This window comes from Chlorocebus sabaeus, chromosome 20, assembly GCF_047675955.1.
Source record: "Chlorocebus sabaeus isolate Y175 chromosome 20, mChlSab1.0.hap1, whole genome shotgun sequence".
NCBI lineage: Eukaryota > Metazoa > Chordata > Mammalia > Primates > Cercopithecidae > Chlorocebus > Chlorocebus sabaeus.
In genome coordinates this window covers 102,187,053-102,205,357 of record NC_132923.1, presented here as the reverse complement: position 1 = coordinate 102,205,357, position 18,305 = coordinate 102,187,053, and the positions used below count along the sequence as shown (strand labels likewise).

The 18,305-nt window shown below is 45.3% G+C and overlaps 1 protein-coding gene across 2 annotated transcripts in view; it reads right to left on the bottom strand.

Annotated features, from left to right (window-relative positions):
- The window catches only part of DLGAP3 (DLG associated protein 3), a 67,076-nt gene that overhangs the window by 25,077 nt on the left and 23,694 nt on the right, over positions 1-18,305 (bottom strand). For both annotated transcript variants that reach the window (XM_073007516.1, XM_073007517.1), the window contains exons 3-5: positions 16,710-17,867; positions 12,523-12,728; positions 12,126-12,198 (exon numbers count right to left, since the gene is read on the bottom strand). In XM_073007516.1, coding sequence (XP_072863617.1) covers positions 12,126-12,198; positions 12,523-12,728; positions 16,710-17,816 — 1,386 coding nt within the window. In that variant the 5' untranslated portion in view covers positions 17,817-17,867. The remainder of the gene's footprint in view (positions 1-12,125; positions 12,199-12,522; positions 12,729-16,709; positions 17,868-18,305) is intronic.

Genomic DNA, 18,305 nt, shown 5'->3' with positions numbered 1-18,305 from the left:
GCAGACCACCATGTTTTCCTCTCCACCTAGTCCCAGCCCCTGACGTTTCTCTCACCTGACCCCAACAGAGAGGACCAGGGACCTGGCATGCACCCTCCTGCCCAGTATGGGGGTGGGGACTACATGGAGGACACCTTTTGTTTTATTATTTATAATCCATTACATTACAAAATTGACTGAAAAATGATATATATACCCATTAGTTTCCGTCCTGCCACTTGGTATTTTATATGTATGTTTATATTTTATATGTATGTTTATATTTTATATATATATATATATATAAATATAAAATACCAAGTGGCAGGACGGAAACTAATGGGTAAGTGATGGAGCAAAGTTATTAACCTACCAGTGTCCCAAGCCTTCCCCCACCTTCTACCCACTCACTCGGGTTCTGGCTTAACCTGTGGGCTCCTTCTCTACCCTCCCCCACTGAGGAAAGCTTAGCCATTGCTGGATGAGGTTCTTGGTTTTGTTTTTGGTATTTTGGTGGTGCAGAATCCATGGTGTTAAAAAAAAAAAATTTTTAAAGCATGAAAAAAAGCAAAACAAAAATTTTGTTCATGGAACTGTGCCGCACACCACCACACGAAGACTAAATATACCACAGAGGTTGCAGCTTCATTCACATTACATGAGAAAACTGGTGCAAAGAAAAAGTAAAGGCAGGAAAAGGTGCTACCAGAGGTAAGTGCTACCCCCAGAACACAGGTGACAAAGTCCTGAACATTGCTTAAGATGGGCACATATTTAACCCTGAGCTTCCAAGCAGGCAAAGCATCAGGGAGTATAGCCTCAGAGTTGCCTGCATGGGCTATGAGTGAGACCTCTCCAAGATTCAAGTGCTTGCTCTAACACTTCCTAGCAGAATGGCTTGGGGAAGTTAAAGTTTGGGGGCCTCAGTTTGCTCACCTGTCAAATGGGAGTGATAATGGTACCATCTTCACAGGGCTATTGAGGGAACTCAAAGAAAAATATGTGAGGCTTGTGGTACAGGTACTGAAACATAGTAAGCCCTCAGCTAGTGGCATGCAAAGGTCTCAGGGCCTCCCTGGTAAACACAGGCCAGATGCCGAAAAGAACCACAACAATTCCTGTCCCTGAGACTAAGAGACAGTCATCCCCTGTGGATGATTATGTAGAGTCCATTGGATGACGTCATGGACAAGGTCCTCGACAGTATCCCATGGCAAATGTAACAGCAAGTATCACATGGCTGCATCTTGTGACATCTCCCAGGAAAGATTCATGGCATTATATTTATGTGCAGTCAACAGAGGCTCAAAGGAGTGGCCTGATCCATGTGTAAACTGCAGCTCAATGTTTCCATAATTCAGCCTCCAAAGCATAACATGATTTTGCTGGATTCTACTTCAAATAGAGCCATTTCTATTCCAATCTATTAATGGGCAAAAAGACCCAGAGAGGGCAGATGAATTGTCTAAGGATGCCCAGCTGGTAAGTGATAAAACTGAAATGTCATGCTTCCTGGCTCCCACGTAAGGCTGATTGAGCAACAGAATCTCTTGGGGAGCTTGTTAAACCTACATTAACTCAGGCCCCACCCCAAGGATCTGAACCCAGGGTTAACAAAACACCTCTCTTGCTTTGGCTGCTTAGAAGCTCAGAGTCAAATTTGCTGGAGATTTAGATTCAGTGGTTTCAGTGTGGGTCCACTAATTAAAAAGAAGAATTGTCTGAACTTTTTGAAGCTTTTTCTAAAGGAGCTTCATTACAAGTGTATGGAAATCACAGGCCATGGAAAAATCTATCCGAGACACCATAGAAGTTAAATTATCTCATACTTGACTGTCACAAGCCACACTTGTGTGACAGTTGTGGCTTTCACCATGATGCTCTGTCATCTACCTCTCAGTCTTTCTGTCTCTGTATTTCTGGGGCACCAAGGACAACAGTTGCCAGTGTATTTCCTAAAACACAGGAACTGAACTAACTCCTGCTATTTCTGGGCTAGGCTCAAGACACTCCCCAACTAGAACAAATGCAGCCCAGAGTGTCCCTCTTGGAGCACAGGGGAGCTAATCTAACCCTAGCAGAAAGCACGCTGGTCTCAAGTCCAGACACCAAGGATGAAAGGAATGTCACTCTGTAGTATGTTTCTGTATCTCTAGCCCTCTTCTGTGTATAAAGCACTAGGCATAATATCTGGCACACAGTAGATGCTCAATAAACTTTAGCTACTATTATTAGCAGCAAGAGGCTCTTAAATCACAGTGACAATACCACTCAGAATGAGAAGTGCCTCTTTCCCTGGGGTTCTGAAGCTCTTGAAATCCCACCCACAGGCAATATTCACAACCAATTCTATCCAACGCAGACAAAAGAGGGTGAACAACTCCCTGGGGTCATACACCTGCCAGCTCAGCTGGCCAAGAGGAGCTTCTGGGGTTCCAACAGGAGACCAGGACACAAGGGAAACACGGACTCAAGAGACTCGCAGAGAAATATTGCACCCAAGTTGATCTTTACTATCTTACAATTGTAAAACTATAACATTGTACTATGAATGTTCCTATTATCCCTGCACTGACTTCCATCCACACTGCTTCCCTCCACACCCACTTACAGGAGAGTCAAAGTCAAAGGATCCTCTTGGGAGGAGGTCCTTAGCCTTTCTCCAAACCGGACTGAGAATCAGTAGCCATTTCCAAGCTCATGGCATATTTAAAGTAAAAATGCTTTGTGTCTAATTGGAAATTGTCCAGACTAGAGTTGGTGGGTCCAACAGGGGGCCAGGCAACATCCTGTATACTTTACATGTGTTATTTAGTTTAGATAACCTTTAGAAAACTCTCCCATTTCAAAACATTGGATAAAATATAACAAATGTTGCTTTATATGCATAGCTGAGCTCACAAGAAAGCGAGATAAGTCCCCAGGGGACAAAAGCAAAGAGGAGACTGGAAAATCAGAATATTAACTGTATGAGCCAATGCTGCAAACAGCCCAGTGGAGGCGGGAAGTGGGGGCAGGGGCTGTTGGTCTCAGCATTTTGGTAAAGACTTAAGTTTTAAACACCCACTTGGGCATAGGAGGAAGGCTTTGGGCCCACATGAAGCATGGAATTGGAAAGGAGAACCTGCATAAAGTTAGGAAAAGTGAAACCTTTGATGAAAATGTAGACTAGAATAAAAAAATTAGTCATCACCACAGGCTGATGACAAGGAAGCTAGTCTGAAGTACAAGAACGGCGGGAAGGGAAAAGAGGCAAATCCCCTAAGAGTCTGTACCTACAAGCTGGTCCTCACACAGCTACAGTACCGTGTATCTGCATGAACCTTCATGGGCCACACCCCCAAAATTAAAAATTAACATAAAATCATCCCAAACCATGGATATTCTAACAGAAGCAACTGCAAAATATTTCCTGGGGAACTCACTCCTAAGCTGCTCATGCTTCTCACAGATAAATTTCCAATGAAGGTGAGTGTACTATGTGGGAGACAGCCTCTGACATAGCTCCTAATGATCTCTATCTCCTGGAACTCACACCCTTGTGTAATCCCTTTCTCATGAGTATAGACTGGACTTATTGGCCCACTTCTAATGAATGGAATATGGCAGACACAATGGGATATCACTTCTGAGATTAGGTTACAAACAGACCATGGCTTCCATCTTAGACACCTTTTCTTATTCTCTTTCTCTCAGAGCCTTTGCTCTGGGGGAGGCAAGCTGCTATGCTGTGAGTAGCCCTATAGTGAGTCCCACATAGAAGAAATTGATGTCCCTGGTCAGTAGCCAGCAAGAATCTGTAGCCTGCCAACCGCCATGTGAGTGAGCATGGAAGCAGATCTTCACCCAGTCAAGCCTTGAGATGCTGCAGCCTTGGCGAAAACCTTGATTGCAACTTTGTGAGGCACTTGACCCAGTCACACCCACAGCCAGGCTGCACTCAGGTTCCTGACCCACAGAAACTGTGAGACAATAAATACTCATTGTTTAAAGACACTACATTTGGGGATAACTTACATAGCAATAGAAAATACAAATTGTGACATAAACAAAAACCAAACTTTTATTGGGTTAAGCCATTGAGAATTCAAGATTTCTCTGTTATAGCAGCTAGTGCTACCCTAGCTAAAACAAAATAACTTTTAAATGATGTTTAAAAGTTCTAAACTTAAAAGATAAAACTGAAAACAGAAGAAAATAAGACTAAAGCAGGACAAAACTGTCAAAAACCACCATTTTATCACTCTGCAAATCAATAAAAGACATATGACAAAGAAACATGTATTCATAAAAATTACTGAACTTTGGGTAAGAATAGCATGACTCTATATTATCCTGAGGCTGCCCTCGTTCACCAGGTCCCCAACGCTATCAGTTGCAATACTTCAACAAACGTGGTGCCGCATGTGAAAAATCAGCTGCTTCACTGCCTCTGCCAGGGGGCTCCACTTAATTTGGGGCATTGTCAGTTATAATATCAAGAACGGGGAAGGCCAGCAGCACTGTTAGGCTGGGTTTCAGCAATGTTTGGGCCAAACAATGGACTGGCAAACTAGCCAGGAATTTATCAGAAACTTCCAGGGGGTGAGACAGACCTAGGGAGTTTAATAAGCTCTCCACATAGTTTGGGTTAACTCGAAGCTGGGTGAATGCACAGCAGAGAGCAGAGAAGACTGAGCCACCCACACATCCCTAACGAATGGAGCCTATATACGTGTGCAGGGGAAATAAAAGAGTCTGGTGAAGAGTAAAAGCCAGGGTAGGTTTGAAAACAACCTGAACTTTGCCCTCCCCAGCTCACACGTAGAACTATAGGCAGAGAGAAAGTCTAACTAGCTTGAGGTTCTTGAGCACAACCTCCAAAAAATCTCTGGCTGAACACTAAGCTATGCAGATATGGGGGAACCCTCTAAGAAACAAGGCTTAAAAATAAAAATAAGAAGGAAATAAAACTGAATGGAAACATTAGAGGCCACATGCTGTAGGGAAGACAGATTTCACAGATTTCATTCAGATTAACAAACAAATAAAGCAATAACAATCTTCAAGAGGAAAACATAAGAATCTAGAATTGCTACAATATATTAGCTAAAATGTTCAGTATTTAACAAAAAATTATGAGACATGCAAATAAACAAGAAGGTATGCATATCCCCAAATGTTGGATTTATCAGACAAAGACTACAAAGCAGCTATTATTAATATATCGAAGAATTAAAGGAAACCATGTTTAAAGATTTAAAGGAAAGCATAACAACAATGACTTCATGAATACAAATCACAACAAAGAGAGAGAGATTAAAAAAGGAACAAATTGAAATTCTGGAGCTGAAGAGGATAGTAACAAATTAAAAATTCAGTAGAGGGGGTCAACATGATAAATGATCAGAAACATGAAGGTGGATCTGTATAAATTATCCAATATGAATAATGGAGAGAAAAAATATTAAACAGAAATGAACACAACCTCAGAGGCCTATGGGACAACATCAAGCATATCACCATACATGTAATGGGAGTTCCAGAAGGAGGAGGAGAAAAAAGAGAAAAAGGAAGAGATAGGGCAGAAAAGATATTTGGAGAGACAGTAGCCAAAAACTTTCCTTTTGTTTTTGTTCTTGTTTTTGTTTTTTGTTTTTTGTTTTTTTTTTTTAGAGGTGAGGTCTCACTATGTTGCCCAGGCTTGAGTGAAGTGGCTATTCACAGGCACAATCATAACAATCATAGTGCACTACAGGTCAAACTCTTGGGCTGAAGCAATCCTCCTGCCCCCACTTCCCAAGGGGCTAGGGCTACAGGTGCCCACTACTGTGCCTAGCTACCAAATTTAATTTAAAAACAAAAAACATTAGAGATCAAAGAAGCCCAATGAACCTAAAGTAGGCTAAACGCTAAGAGATCCATAGTCACACAAATTATAGTCAAAATGTTGAAAGCTGAAAACAGAGAAAATCTTAATAGCCGCACAAGAAGAACAATTCATCACACAGAGGGAAACAACTCACTTTTCATCAGAAACAATGAACACCAGAAGGCAGTGGAATGGTATATTCAAAGTGCTGAAAGAAAAATAACTGTCAGCCAGGAATTCTATATCCAGCAAAACTATTCTTCCAACACAAAGTGAAAATAACATTTCCAGATGTTACTGAATAATTGTAGACTGAATAATTTATTGCCAAGAGACTTATATTATGAGAAGCACTAATGGAAGTCCTTCAGGCTAAAAGGAAAATAAAGTAACACCCAATGGTAACTCAAATACAGAAGAAGAAATAAAGAGCACCAGAAATGGTAAATATGTGAGTAAATACAAGAGCCTCTATAAATATATTTTCCTCACTTCCTCTCTTAACCTCTTTAAAAGACATAAGATTACACAAAACACTTATTATAATACCAATGTTTGTTTATAACAAGTGTTAGGTTTAAAACATATATAGGTAACATATGACAGTAATAGCACAAAGGGGGAAAATGAGTTATATTAGAGCAATGCTTCTATATTTTACTGTAATTATATTTTGATAAGCTAGGATATACATTGTAATTCCTAGTGCAATCACTAAGAAAGTAACTCAAATTGTATAGCAAAAAATTAACAAATAAATGTAAATGGTACACTAAAATATTTATTGATTTAATACAAAAGAAGTCACTAAAGAAGGAACAGAGGATCAAAAAATAATATGAGACAATCCAACCACATCAATAACCACATTAAGATGTGAAGGCCTGGCATGCAGGCTCATGCCTGTAATCCCAGAACTTTGGGAAGCCAAAGTGGGTGGGTCCCTTGAAGTTTTGAGACCAGCCTGGGCAACATAGTGAAGTCCCATCTCTACCAGAAATACAAAATTAGCTGGGCATGGTGGTATGTGTCTCTAGTCCCAGCTACTTGGGGAACTGAGGTGGGAGGATTGATTGAGCCTGGGAAGTCAAGGCTGCAGTGAGTCATGTTCACACCACTACATTGTAGCTTAGGTGACAGAGCAAAACCCTGCCTCAAAAACAAATTAAATAAATAAAATAAAACACAAATGGACAAAACATTCATTCAAAACGCATAGTGATAAGATAAAGCAAAAAAAAAAAAAAAAAAAACCATTAGATGCCATCTACGAGAGACATACCTTAAATCTGAAACACAAACAGTTGAAAGTAAAAGAATGGGGAAAAGATATACTATGCAAATTATAACATGAGAGAATTTTCCAGAATTGAAGAAAAACATGAATCCACAGATCTATGGAGCACACACATGAACATATCATAGTGAAACTGCAGAATGATAAAAATCAAAGCAAGATCTCAACAGCAACCTGAGAGAAATTAAAACTACCTACAAAGACAATCGGGTTGATAGTAGACTCCTTAACAGCAACAACATACAGATGACAAAAGAGTATCTTCAAAACACTGAGAGAAAGTTAATGTTAAGCTAGAATTCCCACAATAAGCTAAACTGTATCAAACAGTATGGGTAAAATATATTTTTTGTTAAAGTTCAAGTTTGCTACTAACAGATATTCACTGAAAAAATTACCAAGAATATAGGTGGAAACAATGAGATGTAAGGGGGTAAAGTGAGGAGTAAAAAAGGTAGAGATGTGAGTATATATAATCAAGAGCTAATAATATAAAAAGTAACAATAATAATGGAGACTAATTTGACAGGTTAAAAGGTAGAACTAAAATACTGGGCAATAAGTCCACATAAGAAGGGAAGAAGTCAAGGAAATTAAAGTGTCCTAAGTTCACTTAAGTATTTGAGGTGATGGGCCTGTCAATTCACTTGATTTAATTATTCCACATTGTATTCATAAATCATAACATTACTTTGTACCCCATAAATATATACACCTACAATTTGTCAATGTATAATAAAAATTAAAAGTAAAATAGGCCAGGCATGGTGGGTCACGCCTGTAAACCCAGCACTTTGGGAGGCCAAGGCGGGTGGATCACGAGGTCAGGAGATTGAGACCATCCTAGCTAGCACAGTGAAACTCCGTCTCTACTAAAAATACCAAAAAAAAAAATTAGCCAGGTGTTGTGGCGGGCACCTGTAGTGCCAGCTACTCGGGAGGCTGAGGCAGGAGAATGGCGTGAACCCGGGAGGCAGAGCTTGCAGTGAGCTGAGATCATGCCACTGTACTCCAGCCTGGGCGACAAAGCAAGACTCTATCTCAAAAAAATAATAATAATAATTAAAATAATAATAACAATAAAAATAAAATAAATACTGAAAGAAACCAAAGAAGAACTTAATGAATGGAAATACATCCAATATTCAAGGATAATAACACTTAATATTGTTAAGAATACAATACCCCATCTATACATTCAGGGCAATCCCTTCAAATTCCCAACTACATTTTCTTATAGAAATCAACAAGCCTACCCAAAAATCATGTGTGTACGCAAAGGAAACACAAAACACAAAGCAATCTTTAAAAGGAGTAACAAAATCGTATAATTTCAACTTACCAAAATCAACACTTACTACACAGTTACAGCAATCAAAGCATGTGGTAATAGCATAAAGATAGGTTCATGCAGACCAATGGAATAAGTTTTAAGGTTCATTAATAAACACATGCATTTACAGTAAATTGATTTTGAAAAAGGGGCCAAGAAATTTCAATGAGGAAAGAAAAGCCTTTTCAACAAATGATGCTGGGAAAATTGGATATCCACATTCCAAAAGATAAAGCTGGACCCCTAACTCGAATTACACACACACACACACACACTACTCAAAGTGGGTCATACATCTAAATATACATATTAAACTACAAAATGCTTAGTAGAAATATTAGAGTAATTTTTTGTGATCTTGCATTAGACAAAGATTTCTTAAATTTTGCACCAAAGCACAATCAAGAAGAGAAAAATTGATTAATTATGCACCATCAAATTTAAAATGTTTTTTTCTCCAAACAGCAACATAAAAAATATAAAAATACAAATCACTGAATGGTAGAAACCACTCCAGCTGACAGCTTGATCAGATTTCTAGCCTCCAGAACTGTGAGAAAATAAATTTTTGTTGCCAAAAAAAAGAACAAGAAGGGAAGAGGTCATCAAAATCAAAATGTTGGCCAGGTATGGTGGCTCACATCTGTAATCCCAGCACTTTGGGAGGCCAAGGCAGGTGGATCACCTGATGTCAGGAGTTTGGAACCAGCCTGGCCAACATAGTGAAACCTGTCTCTACTAAAAATACAAAACAATTAGCCAGGTATAGTGGGGCAGTTATTCGGGAGGCTGAGGCAGGAGAATCGCTTGAACCTGGGTGGCGGAGGTTGCAGTGAGCAGAGATCTAGCCACTGCACTCTGACCTGGGCAACAAAGCCAGACTCCGTCACAAAAAAAAAAAAAAAAAAAAAAAAAAAGTCCTAGGGTCTCTGCATTGTTCAGGAGGAGTACAGAAAAAACTGTCAGCTTCAGTCATTAAGTCAAATATGCATATGAAAATTATAAGGGTAACCACAAAGAATAAAATAGGATATATAACTACTAAACCAGTGTGGGATTTGGTGGGGAGAAGAATAAAGAAAACTCAAACCAAAAGGAGGCAGCAAAGGAACAGAAAAGCATCAGCCCAAAGGCAAGATAAATACAAGTCCCAAAATAAGATGATAGAAATAAATCCAAGGGTTAGGGCCTGGGTCATCACAGTACCCTAGGTTTAGGCCAAGGGGTAATCACAGATTATCAGTAATCACAATAAATATAAATGTACTAAACTCTCAAGCAATTATCAGAATGGATATAGGTAAAATGTAGCTATAATTATTTTCAAAAAATATACCTGAGACGTAGACAAAAAGCTTTAAAGTAAAAGATGGAACAAGGTGTTCCAGGCAAATACTAAACAAAAAAACAATAGACTTAAGGGGAAAAAAAGTATTATGAGACATAATAGGGTGACATCTCTAGTGGTTTAAACTTATTTCATCTTCTATAAAGCAAGAATAAGAAGTCATACCTCCAGGCTAAATATGTCAAGTATATGTGATGTTAGATAGTGCAAAGTGCTAAGAAGAAGGAAAAAGAGCAGGAGGAAGAAGGCGGAGAAGACCTCAACAATGACAGCACAGAGAAGGGGAATAGGAAATGTTGGAAGGGGGGCGTTAAATTAAAATTTTAGAGCCTTTGGGAAAAGACCTGAAAGAAGTGAGGAAGTGATCCATGGGAGTGTCTGGGAAGGTGACACCCAGGCAAAGGTAGTAGCAAATGCAAGGGCCCTAGGGAGTCTCGTGTGGCTGGAGAGGGAGGGGAACAGCGTTAGAAGAGGAACTCAGAGGCAGCTCCACTCCAGCGAGGTCACCAGGTCATGCAGGCCTTGAAAGCCATGGTTAGGTTCCTGAGTTTACTCTGAGCAAAGTGAGGGTTTTGAGCAGAAGAGTGAGTGAGTGTGATTATAGTTTTTAAAGATCATGCAGGCTGTAATGAGAGAGGATGAAGTGGAGCAAGAGCAAATACAGGAGACCAACTAGAAGGCAGTGCCATCATCCAGACAAAAGGACATGGTGCCTGGAAGAACCGGTGGCAGTGGAGGTGGTGAGGAGCGGTTGGATCCTGGATATATGTTAAAGGTGGGACCAGCAGGATTAGCTGAAGGATTGGATGTGAGTTGTGAGAGAGAGAAAGTGGTCAAACTGACTTCAGGCTTTTAAACCAGAGCTTCTAGAAGGATAAAGTTGTCATCTGAAATGGAGAATTCAGAGGATAGAGCAGCAACTGCGGCAGCGAGGGACGGGAGGGGATTGTGGAGGGTGTGTGTATCAGCAGTTTAGTTTTGGACATCTTAAGTTTGAGATGTCTACTAAACATCCAAATGAGACTTCAATGCACAGTTAGACATATATGCCTGGCATTTACGGGAGAGTTTGGGCTGGAGATATACATTTGGTAGTCATCAGGCTCTCAGCCATGAGCCCGGACAAGATCACCTAAGGAGTAGGTATAGAGAGAAGTCCAGGGGTTGAGTTCTAGAAAACTCCAGTGTTCACATCCTGGGGAGTTGCAGAGGCACCCAAGACACAGACTGAGGATAAGCAGCCAGGGAGAGAATCCAGGAGAATGTAGAGGGCATGGTGTCCTCCAAGCCAACCAAGTACAGTCTTTCAGGAAGGAGGGAGTCTTCAACTGTGTTACATGTGACTGATGGGCCAGGTAAAATGAGGGCTAAGCATTTAACTCGTGGGTTTAACAACATAGGCTGGTCTGATGTAAAAAGAGAGCTGTGCCAATCAGATTCCCTGGTTCAGGCGATGGAAAAGGAATACTGAGAGACTGCAGCAGTGAACAATGGGAGCCAACGTGGATGGTCTTTTGCATTGCATTTTTTCCCCAGCATACAGTAAAAATAGCTAACCTTTATTGAATGCTGGCTATGTGCCAAGAACACTATTATGATGCCTATTTTTAAAAAGGGAAAGTGGGGCTCAAAAAAAGTCAAGTAACTTGCCCCAGGTCACTCAGCTGGTAAGTAGCCAAGCTGGAATTCAACCCCATCTCGTGTGTTTAATTACTAAACGGCACTGCTTCCGTCTAATTAAAGGGAAAGTCTGTACTTAGATATGGAACTCACATTTCTCAAATGCCATTTTCAGGCCAAGTACCTTGTGTTTGCATACATTTTCTCACGGAACTCTCACAAAACCCCTGCAAAATAACTGTCCCTACTATTGCCATTTTAAAGATGAGAAACAGAGGTGTTGAAAAGTAAGGTCTCTTGCTTGTGGTTCCTCAGGACAGAGGGGCAGGGTGGCAGAATTCAGGCCCAGATCATGTCTGAGACTGCAGCTTGGCCTGTGCCCTGTCTGTACAAATCAATCCTACCTTTTACACGGGGGCAGGGAGGAAGCAATCGGGCCTGTGGAGAGCCCCAGGGCTCTGGAGTTGCCCTTACAAGCTCATCACTTTGAGGACACTTGGTGGGTTTTAAGGCTGTGATTCTCTGAGACTCCCAGCCTGAGTCAGCTCCAGGAGTCCTAAGGCAGGTTTCCCAGTTTCCCCAGAGCCAGGCCTGAGCTCTCTCCACGGGCAGACCCTCTGATTTTAAGTCCTAAGCTAAGCATGGCACCGAATCCCCTTTTCACTCTTTCCTCCAGGCATACTGGGCCTCTCCCTACCTGTCCAGTGGTGAGGGAACGGCTGTAGCCAGGGATGGAGCTCCGGGGGTGGATCCGGGGTGGGACACAGCAGCTGGGAAGGGCAAAATTCCGGAGTCAGAACAGAGGACTGCTAGGAGGTGGGGGAGGGGAGATAATAGCACTGGGGCCCCTGAGCAAGTCCTATTCCTCAGAACCCCCAAAGAGAGATCCCTTAGGAGATCCTGGGTAAAGAGACTCCCAAAGAGGCACCAGAGAAGGACTCCCACCAAGACCCTCCCTTTATGTGGAGCGGAGTGAGACACCCCAGTTGAACCCTAAGCAGGACTACCTGACTTTCACCCACTCTACACACATCTCCCGCAGGAATCCAGCATCAGCCTCCCGACCCGCACCCCCCGGCCCTCCCTGTCCTTACTTGATCCTGGCCTGGTCCACGCTGGAGGAGCGACGGGTGGTGAAGCGTCGGGCGACTGCTTTGGGAGATGTCTTGGGGCTGCCGTCTGAGTCTCCGCTCTCCTCATCCCCCATGGCTTTGATGTAGCTGCCGCTCCGCATCCTGCGGCAGGGGATCTCCCCATCCTTGCCACCAGTGGGGTAACCCCCCCAGTCATCTTGCGGCACCTGCAGGAACAGGGGCCTCTGTCTCTCAGACTTGACCCTAGTAAATCTAGAGGCCAGGACTCTTTCCCCACTGCCAGTGGGAGGTGCTCTGCCCTGGCTTAAACAGGCCCACTCAGGTACATGCAGAGGCAGAAGGGGAGGGTCTCAGGCTGTCCCCCTCCCTTACAAGAGACACCTCGTCATCCTCCACAGACCTTCTGCACTTAATTAAGGGCCACCTAGAGAGTCTGAGGGAGTGACATGACAGGCGTCAAGCAGTTGATGATCAGAGGCCAAAGTGACCTGTGTCAATTCCATGCCCGGCAGTCAGGCATCACCTGACCTCAGTCAACCTTCTACCCTTCCTTTTCCTTCATCCTTTCAACCTGCTTACATTCCAAATCCTCTCTCCTTCCCCGCTGTGGGGAGCCACAGAGGGCTTCATGCAGGGGAGTGACATCAGATTTGTGTTGCAGAAAGAGCTCTCCCACAGTCCAAACAGAGGCTGGATTGTGGAGGGCCAGGAGCAGGGCAGAGGCTCAAGTGGCGAGAGGACGACCAATTAGGAGGCTGACGCTGTTATCCAGGCAAGAGATGATGAGGCCTAAATTAAGACAATGACAATGAGGGGGAAGAGAAGGAGATGGAAATGAGAGGTGTTAAGGAGCATCAGTGAGCCTGATTAGACGTGGGGGATAAGGGGGCGGGAGGAGTCGAGGATGACTGCCAGGCTGCTGGCTGAGGACCTGGAGGAGGGTGCTGCCGCTCACTGAGCCATAGAACCCCAGAGAAACAAGTCTGGGAAAAGGTGGTAGGGTCGGGGTTGAGCACCTTGAGCTTGGCATAGAACTGTTGAGCAGGTGGTTGGATGTTTGGTTCTGGGATTCAGTGGGGAGATCGGGGTTGGAGGCGGACATGTGGGAGTCATGGGCGGCAGCTGAATCCATAGCAGTGAATGAGACAGCCCGGGGAGAGAAGAAGAGAGATGAGCAGAGATCCACTGACATTTAAAAAGGGACTGTGAAGAAAGGAAGAGGAGCCTGTGAAGTCACCTGAGAAGGAGTGGGCAGAGGGGTAGGAGGGAAGTCAGGAAAATGCCATGTCATAGAAACAGGAGACATTTCAAGAATAAAAGGAGTCGATTATGTCAAATGCCACAGTGCGTTCAGAGGTTAGTAACTCAGGCTCGGGAGTTAGAAGATTCATGTGCAATTCTGGCCCCATCACTTGCTGGATAGGTGAACTTAAGCAAAACGGATTAACCTCTAAGTGTCAGTTTCCTTGTCTGCGAGTTGGTCATGATACTTATGCCTACATCGGAGGGTTGGTGGCAAAGATAAATGAGCCAATAGAGAGTTTCCAGGACATAGAAAGTGCTCAATAAATGGTAACAATTATTATAGGCACCAAAAAGTACCTTTTGAAGACAGCTCTCAAGAGATCATCTATGGCCACTGCCAGGGCATGTCAATGACAGGAAGTGTGGAAATCAGACCACAGTGAGGGGAGAATTGAAGGGAAGTGAAGAAGAGGCGTCTATGCTCTAAGAACTTGATTATGAAGGACATGGAAGGTGGGATGGAGCTGCAGAAATATTTTTTAGGATGCAAGTAACTTTGGACATGTTTTCAGGATGACAGAAAGAGCCAGTAAAAATAGTCTTTAAACCTCAGAAGGGAGGAGAACAGTTCAGGGATGGAGGGGGTCATGAGGAGATGGGCTCAAGCCCTGGAGGAAGGATCAGCCTGGGATGGGTGGTCCCAGCTTTTCCTATGAGCCAAGGAAGGGGATGAGGGTGGCTGAGAATCTGGATGTGTCTAGAGAGATGCTGTCAGGAAGCTGAGGGAGTCTGTGATGTCAGCCTACACTTCGGAAAATGAGGTGTAAGTGAAGACGTGGGGGAGAGGTTTGGGGGAGGTAGGGTGGATTTAAAACCCTTGTTGTAAAGAACAGGTTAAATGGGGTAGGGATGGGAGCTCCAAAAGGGGTAACACCTCAGGGACAGCATAGGGTTCAGGGGGTAGGTGGAGACTCGGGATGAGAAGGAACCCATGGGGAGGAGCAGGCCTCTTCGAGGGGCTGGGGCTCAATCGGAAGATGGGAAACAAAGAGATGAGGCTCCATAAAGAAACAGGGGCTCAGAGTGGACAGAGGGATTCTGGAAGAGGCTTAAGACAAAGCTGGTATCCAGTGGGAGAAACAGGGCTTCAACAATCGGATTGGGAGTCCGACAAAGACACCTGGCCGCATGTGGCCAGTCTCCCCTGCTTTTGTACCAGGGGAGCACGAGGTTTTCTGGAGGGTCCCTGTAGCCCCTTGGTTCTACCCCACATGGGCTCAGACATCCCAGTCCTCAGATACCCTGGAACTCCAGATCAGAGGGATCATTCCCCTTCCCCATTCTCTACAGAGAGCAGCAGGCAGGTGGAGAGAGGCAGGCCAGCAGATGGGAAGGCCACACTGCAGGGTTCCCACTCTAGCCACTGCAGAGCTCCTCACTCCTCTGCAGGACACTGTGAGGTGCATGTTAAAAAGGAAGCCCCCAGGGAGGTCAGGGCAGCCCTGGAGAAGCAGCAGGGAGCAGTGAAATGGCAGTGAGTCTTCAGGGATGGCAAGGAGTCGGCTATGGGGGAGAAAGGATGGGTGTTCCCTCCCTGGACCCTTCAGTTCCCAGCTTAGAGCACCTCCCTACCCAGGGAGGGGGCAAACCAGGCCAATCCAGAAGTCCTGAATCCAGAAGTCCCTTCTTATTTGCTCTGTGGCCCTATGTGCTCCCTTGGGCCTTCATGAGTTCTCCAGGAGAGCCCTAACTTGTGCACAACTTACCTAGCAAGGCCAATGTCCCACCAAGACACACGCAGACTCTATTTTCCACACCTTTGAACATGCTGTATAGTCTCTTCCCAGAATACCTTTAGTCGGCAACTCCTCCACCGAGATTCAGCTCAGGGGACATTCCTCACCCAGGTCGGTGAGGTGTCTCCTCTGTGTTCCCAAGAAGCCCAGGACTCTCTCCTATCACAGCCTCACCACACTATATTCTATCTGCTTCCTTGTCTATTCCCACTGTACACTGTGAGCTCCTCACAAGAAGCATCTGTATCTTCATCTTTGTATCCACAGCACCCAGGAAATGCTCATTGAATAAATAGATCTGTATCAGCTATGTGGAATGCAGAAATACACTGAACCTCCAGAACTTGCATTGACTTTTTCTCCTAAAATTATGGCATGACTTAAGAAAACGATGTGGGCTGGATGAGGCTGGGGTGAAGGCTCCATAAAAAGTAGGAATCAGAGCTCCTGGCCTCACCTGCAGAGACCATAGAGATGGTAAGACAAGATGAGAACAGCATGCCAGCTATCACCTGCACCATCCACTCCCAGGAGGCCCTGCCTGAATTGTATCAGGGCTGAAATCCAGTTTGTCCCCTAACCTAGGAAAACACATGAGACACATGAAACTCCCAGGACCCCTCCACAGCTTCGGCTGTCCCACCACAGGTACCCCGGAATGACAAACTTCAGCAGAGGCACATTCTGGAAATAACGGATCTTCATATTCAAACATGTGGGCCACCCGGATTATAGCAGAAAAGAGGGCTGGAGAAGGCTTTGCTTTCCAACTGCTGACCTTCAATCTTAAGAGCAGCCACAGCTAAGGTGCACCTCAGTATCCTGTCCACTGCCTGTCCTCAACTTCATTATGCCTCCAACCTCCTAAGACAGAGATCAGCACAGCCTGTCCAAAACAGTAGGTCAGGCGGAAGTCTCCAGGGACTGACACATCATTAGAACAGAAGGGCCCTTCATGGCACAAATAGGGAAAGTGAAGCCCCAAAGGAGCTCAGAGTGACCCAATGGGGCAGGGCAGAGCCTCCCGGCATCCAGGCCCTCCATCACAGGGACAGCTGGCTCTCACCCAACACTTTCCACTGCTCCCTGGTTGACAAGACTGGTGAAGGCTGAGGACCCTGTTCCCCAACCCCCAAAAAGCCTCACCTGCAGATAGTGATAAGTCCTGGCTTTGGCCTTGGTCTCCGGACCCAGGAGTCCCTTGCCTGGCCCGGCCCCCGGGTATCCATCCCGGCCCTGGCTGACCATCATGGTATGCCAGGCACTTCGCTTGACCGACTGTCCATCCAGTGACATGGACATGCCAGTGCAGGCAAGGCAGCGGCCTTCCGACCCGCCCGAGCGCCCCTTGAAGCTCAAGTCCCGGTAGGACCCATCTGGACCCTCCAGGCAGAAGGGACCACCAGGCTCCCCAGGGGGCCTGCCACCCGCCAGGAAGCCACTATCACTGTCCAAGTTGTCATCGGAGCTCCACCAGCCTGTAGACTTGGCCTGATGCCGCCCATCCCCCTTGCGGTCCTTGCTCTTGCTCCTCTTGCTGTGCCGGGACTGGTGGTGGTGGTGATGGTGGTGGTGATGGTGGTGGTGGGAGGTGTGGGGGCCTCCGGAGCCTGGGCCAGGGTAGCTGTCTCCTCCAGAGCCACCTCTTCCCTCAGCCTTGGGCCCATTATAGTCCCGCTTCCCCGGCGCCTCCAGAGAGTGGGACTTGGCAAAGAGCTTCTGCACAGAATGAACCAGGTGCCGGATGCGGCTAGGGCTCTCGCTGCGGGGCTCTGGGGCAGTGCCAGTCCCTGGCGCTGGCCCGGGCCCTGCCCCTGCTGGCCCTCGCTGGTATGGTAGTGTGTGGAAGCCATCTTGTTGAACTGGCAACTGCTTTTCAAACTGATCCAGGAGTGTAGGAGGCAGGCGGGGGGCACCCTTGCCCTGTGGGTGGCCCACACAGTCTTCACAGGTGTCGAAGGGGCTCTGGCCAGGGTACATCCTGGGGAAGGTGCTGCTACCCCCCCCAACCCCGGCCCCCCCTGGCCCTCCCTCAGGGCCTACCGACGGCCCCTCACTCAGGCTCAGGGGCCCTTCGGGAGAAATGTGTCCCAGGCCAGCTCTCGGGGCACAGAAGCGGGGCTCAGTGGAGAAGGCCTCCCTGGAGCCCAGCAGGTATGGGGCCCTGGCAGCTGGGCCCACGTCCATATGCTGCTGGTCAGCAAAGCGGGCTGGGCGGGGATGGCTGCCTCGGTCGCCATGGTAACCCCTCATGGCCTCAGCAAAGGCTCTTCATAGTCTTGGGGGCCAGGCCCCAGGAACCTCCTAGAAAAATAGGGAGAAAAGGTATTTGAATTGAACAGCCCTCTTCACCTAAAACCATCTTTTATTAGGCATCCTTGTATCCCTTTAGGTAATACATATCAATTTATTATGATTAATTTTACTATCCTCCCACAAATGGACTAAAAACTCCTTTAAACAGTCATAATAGACAGATAGACACTCAAGGGCACAAAGTAATCCCATCATTCAACGAATGCTGCAAATCCGATAAATACTTATTCACAGGAGGATATTCCCTCAGTCAAATGGGTTTTTAAGTGTCCTTAGAGACTGGGCACAGTGGTTCACACCTGTACTTCTAGCACTTTGGGAGTCCAAGACAGGAGGATCACTTCTTGAGCACAAGAGCTCAAAGCTGCAGTGAACTATGATTGTATTATACCACTGCACTCCAGCCCAGGCAACAGAGCAAGACCT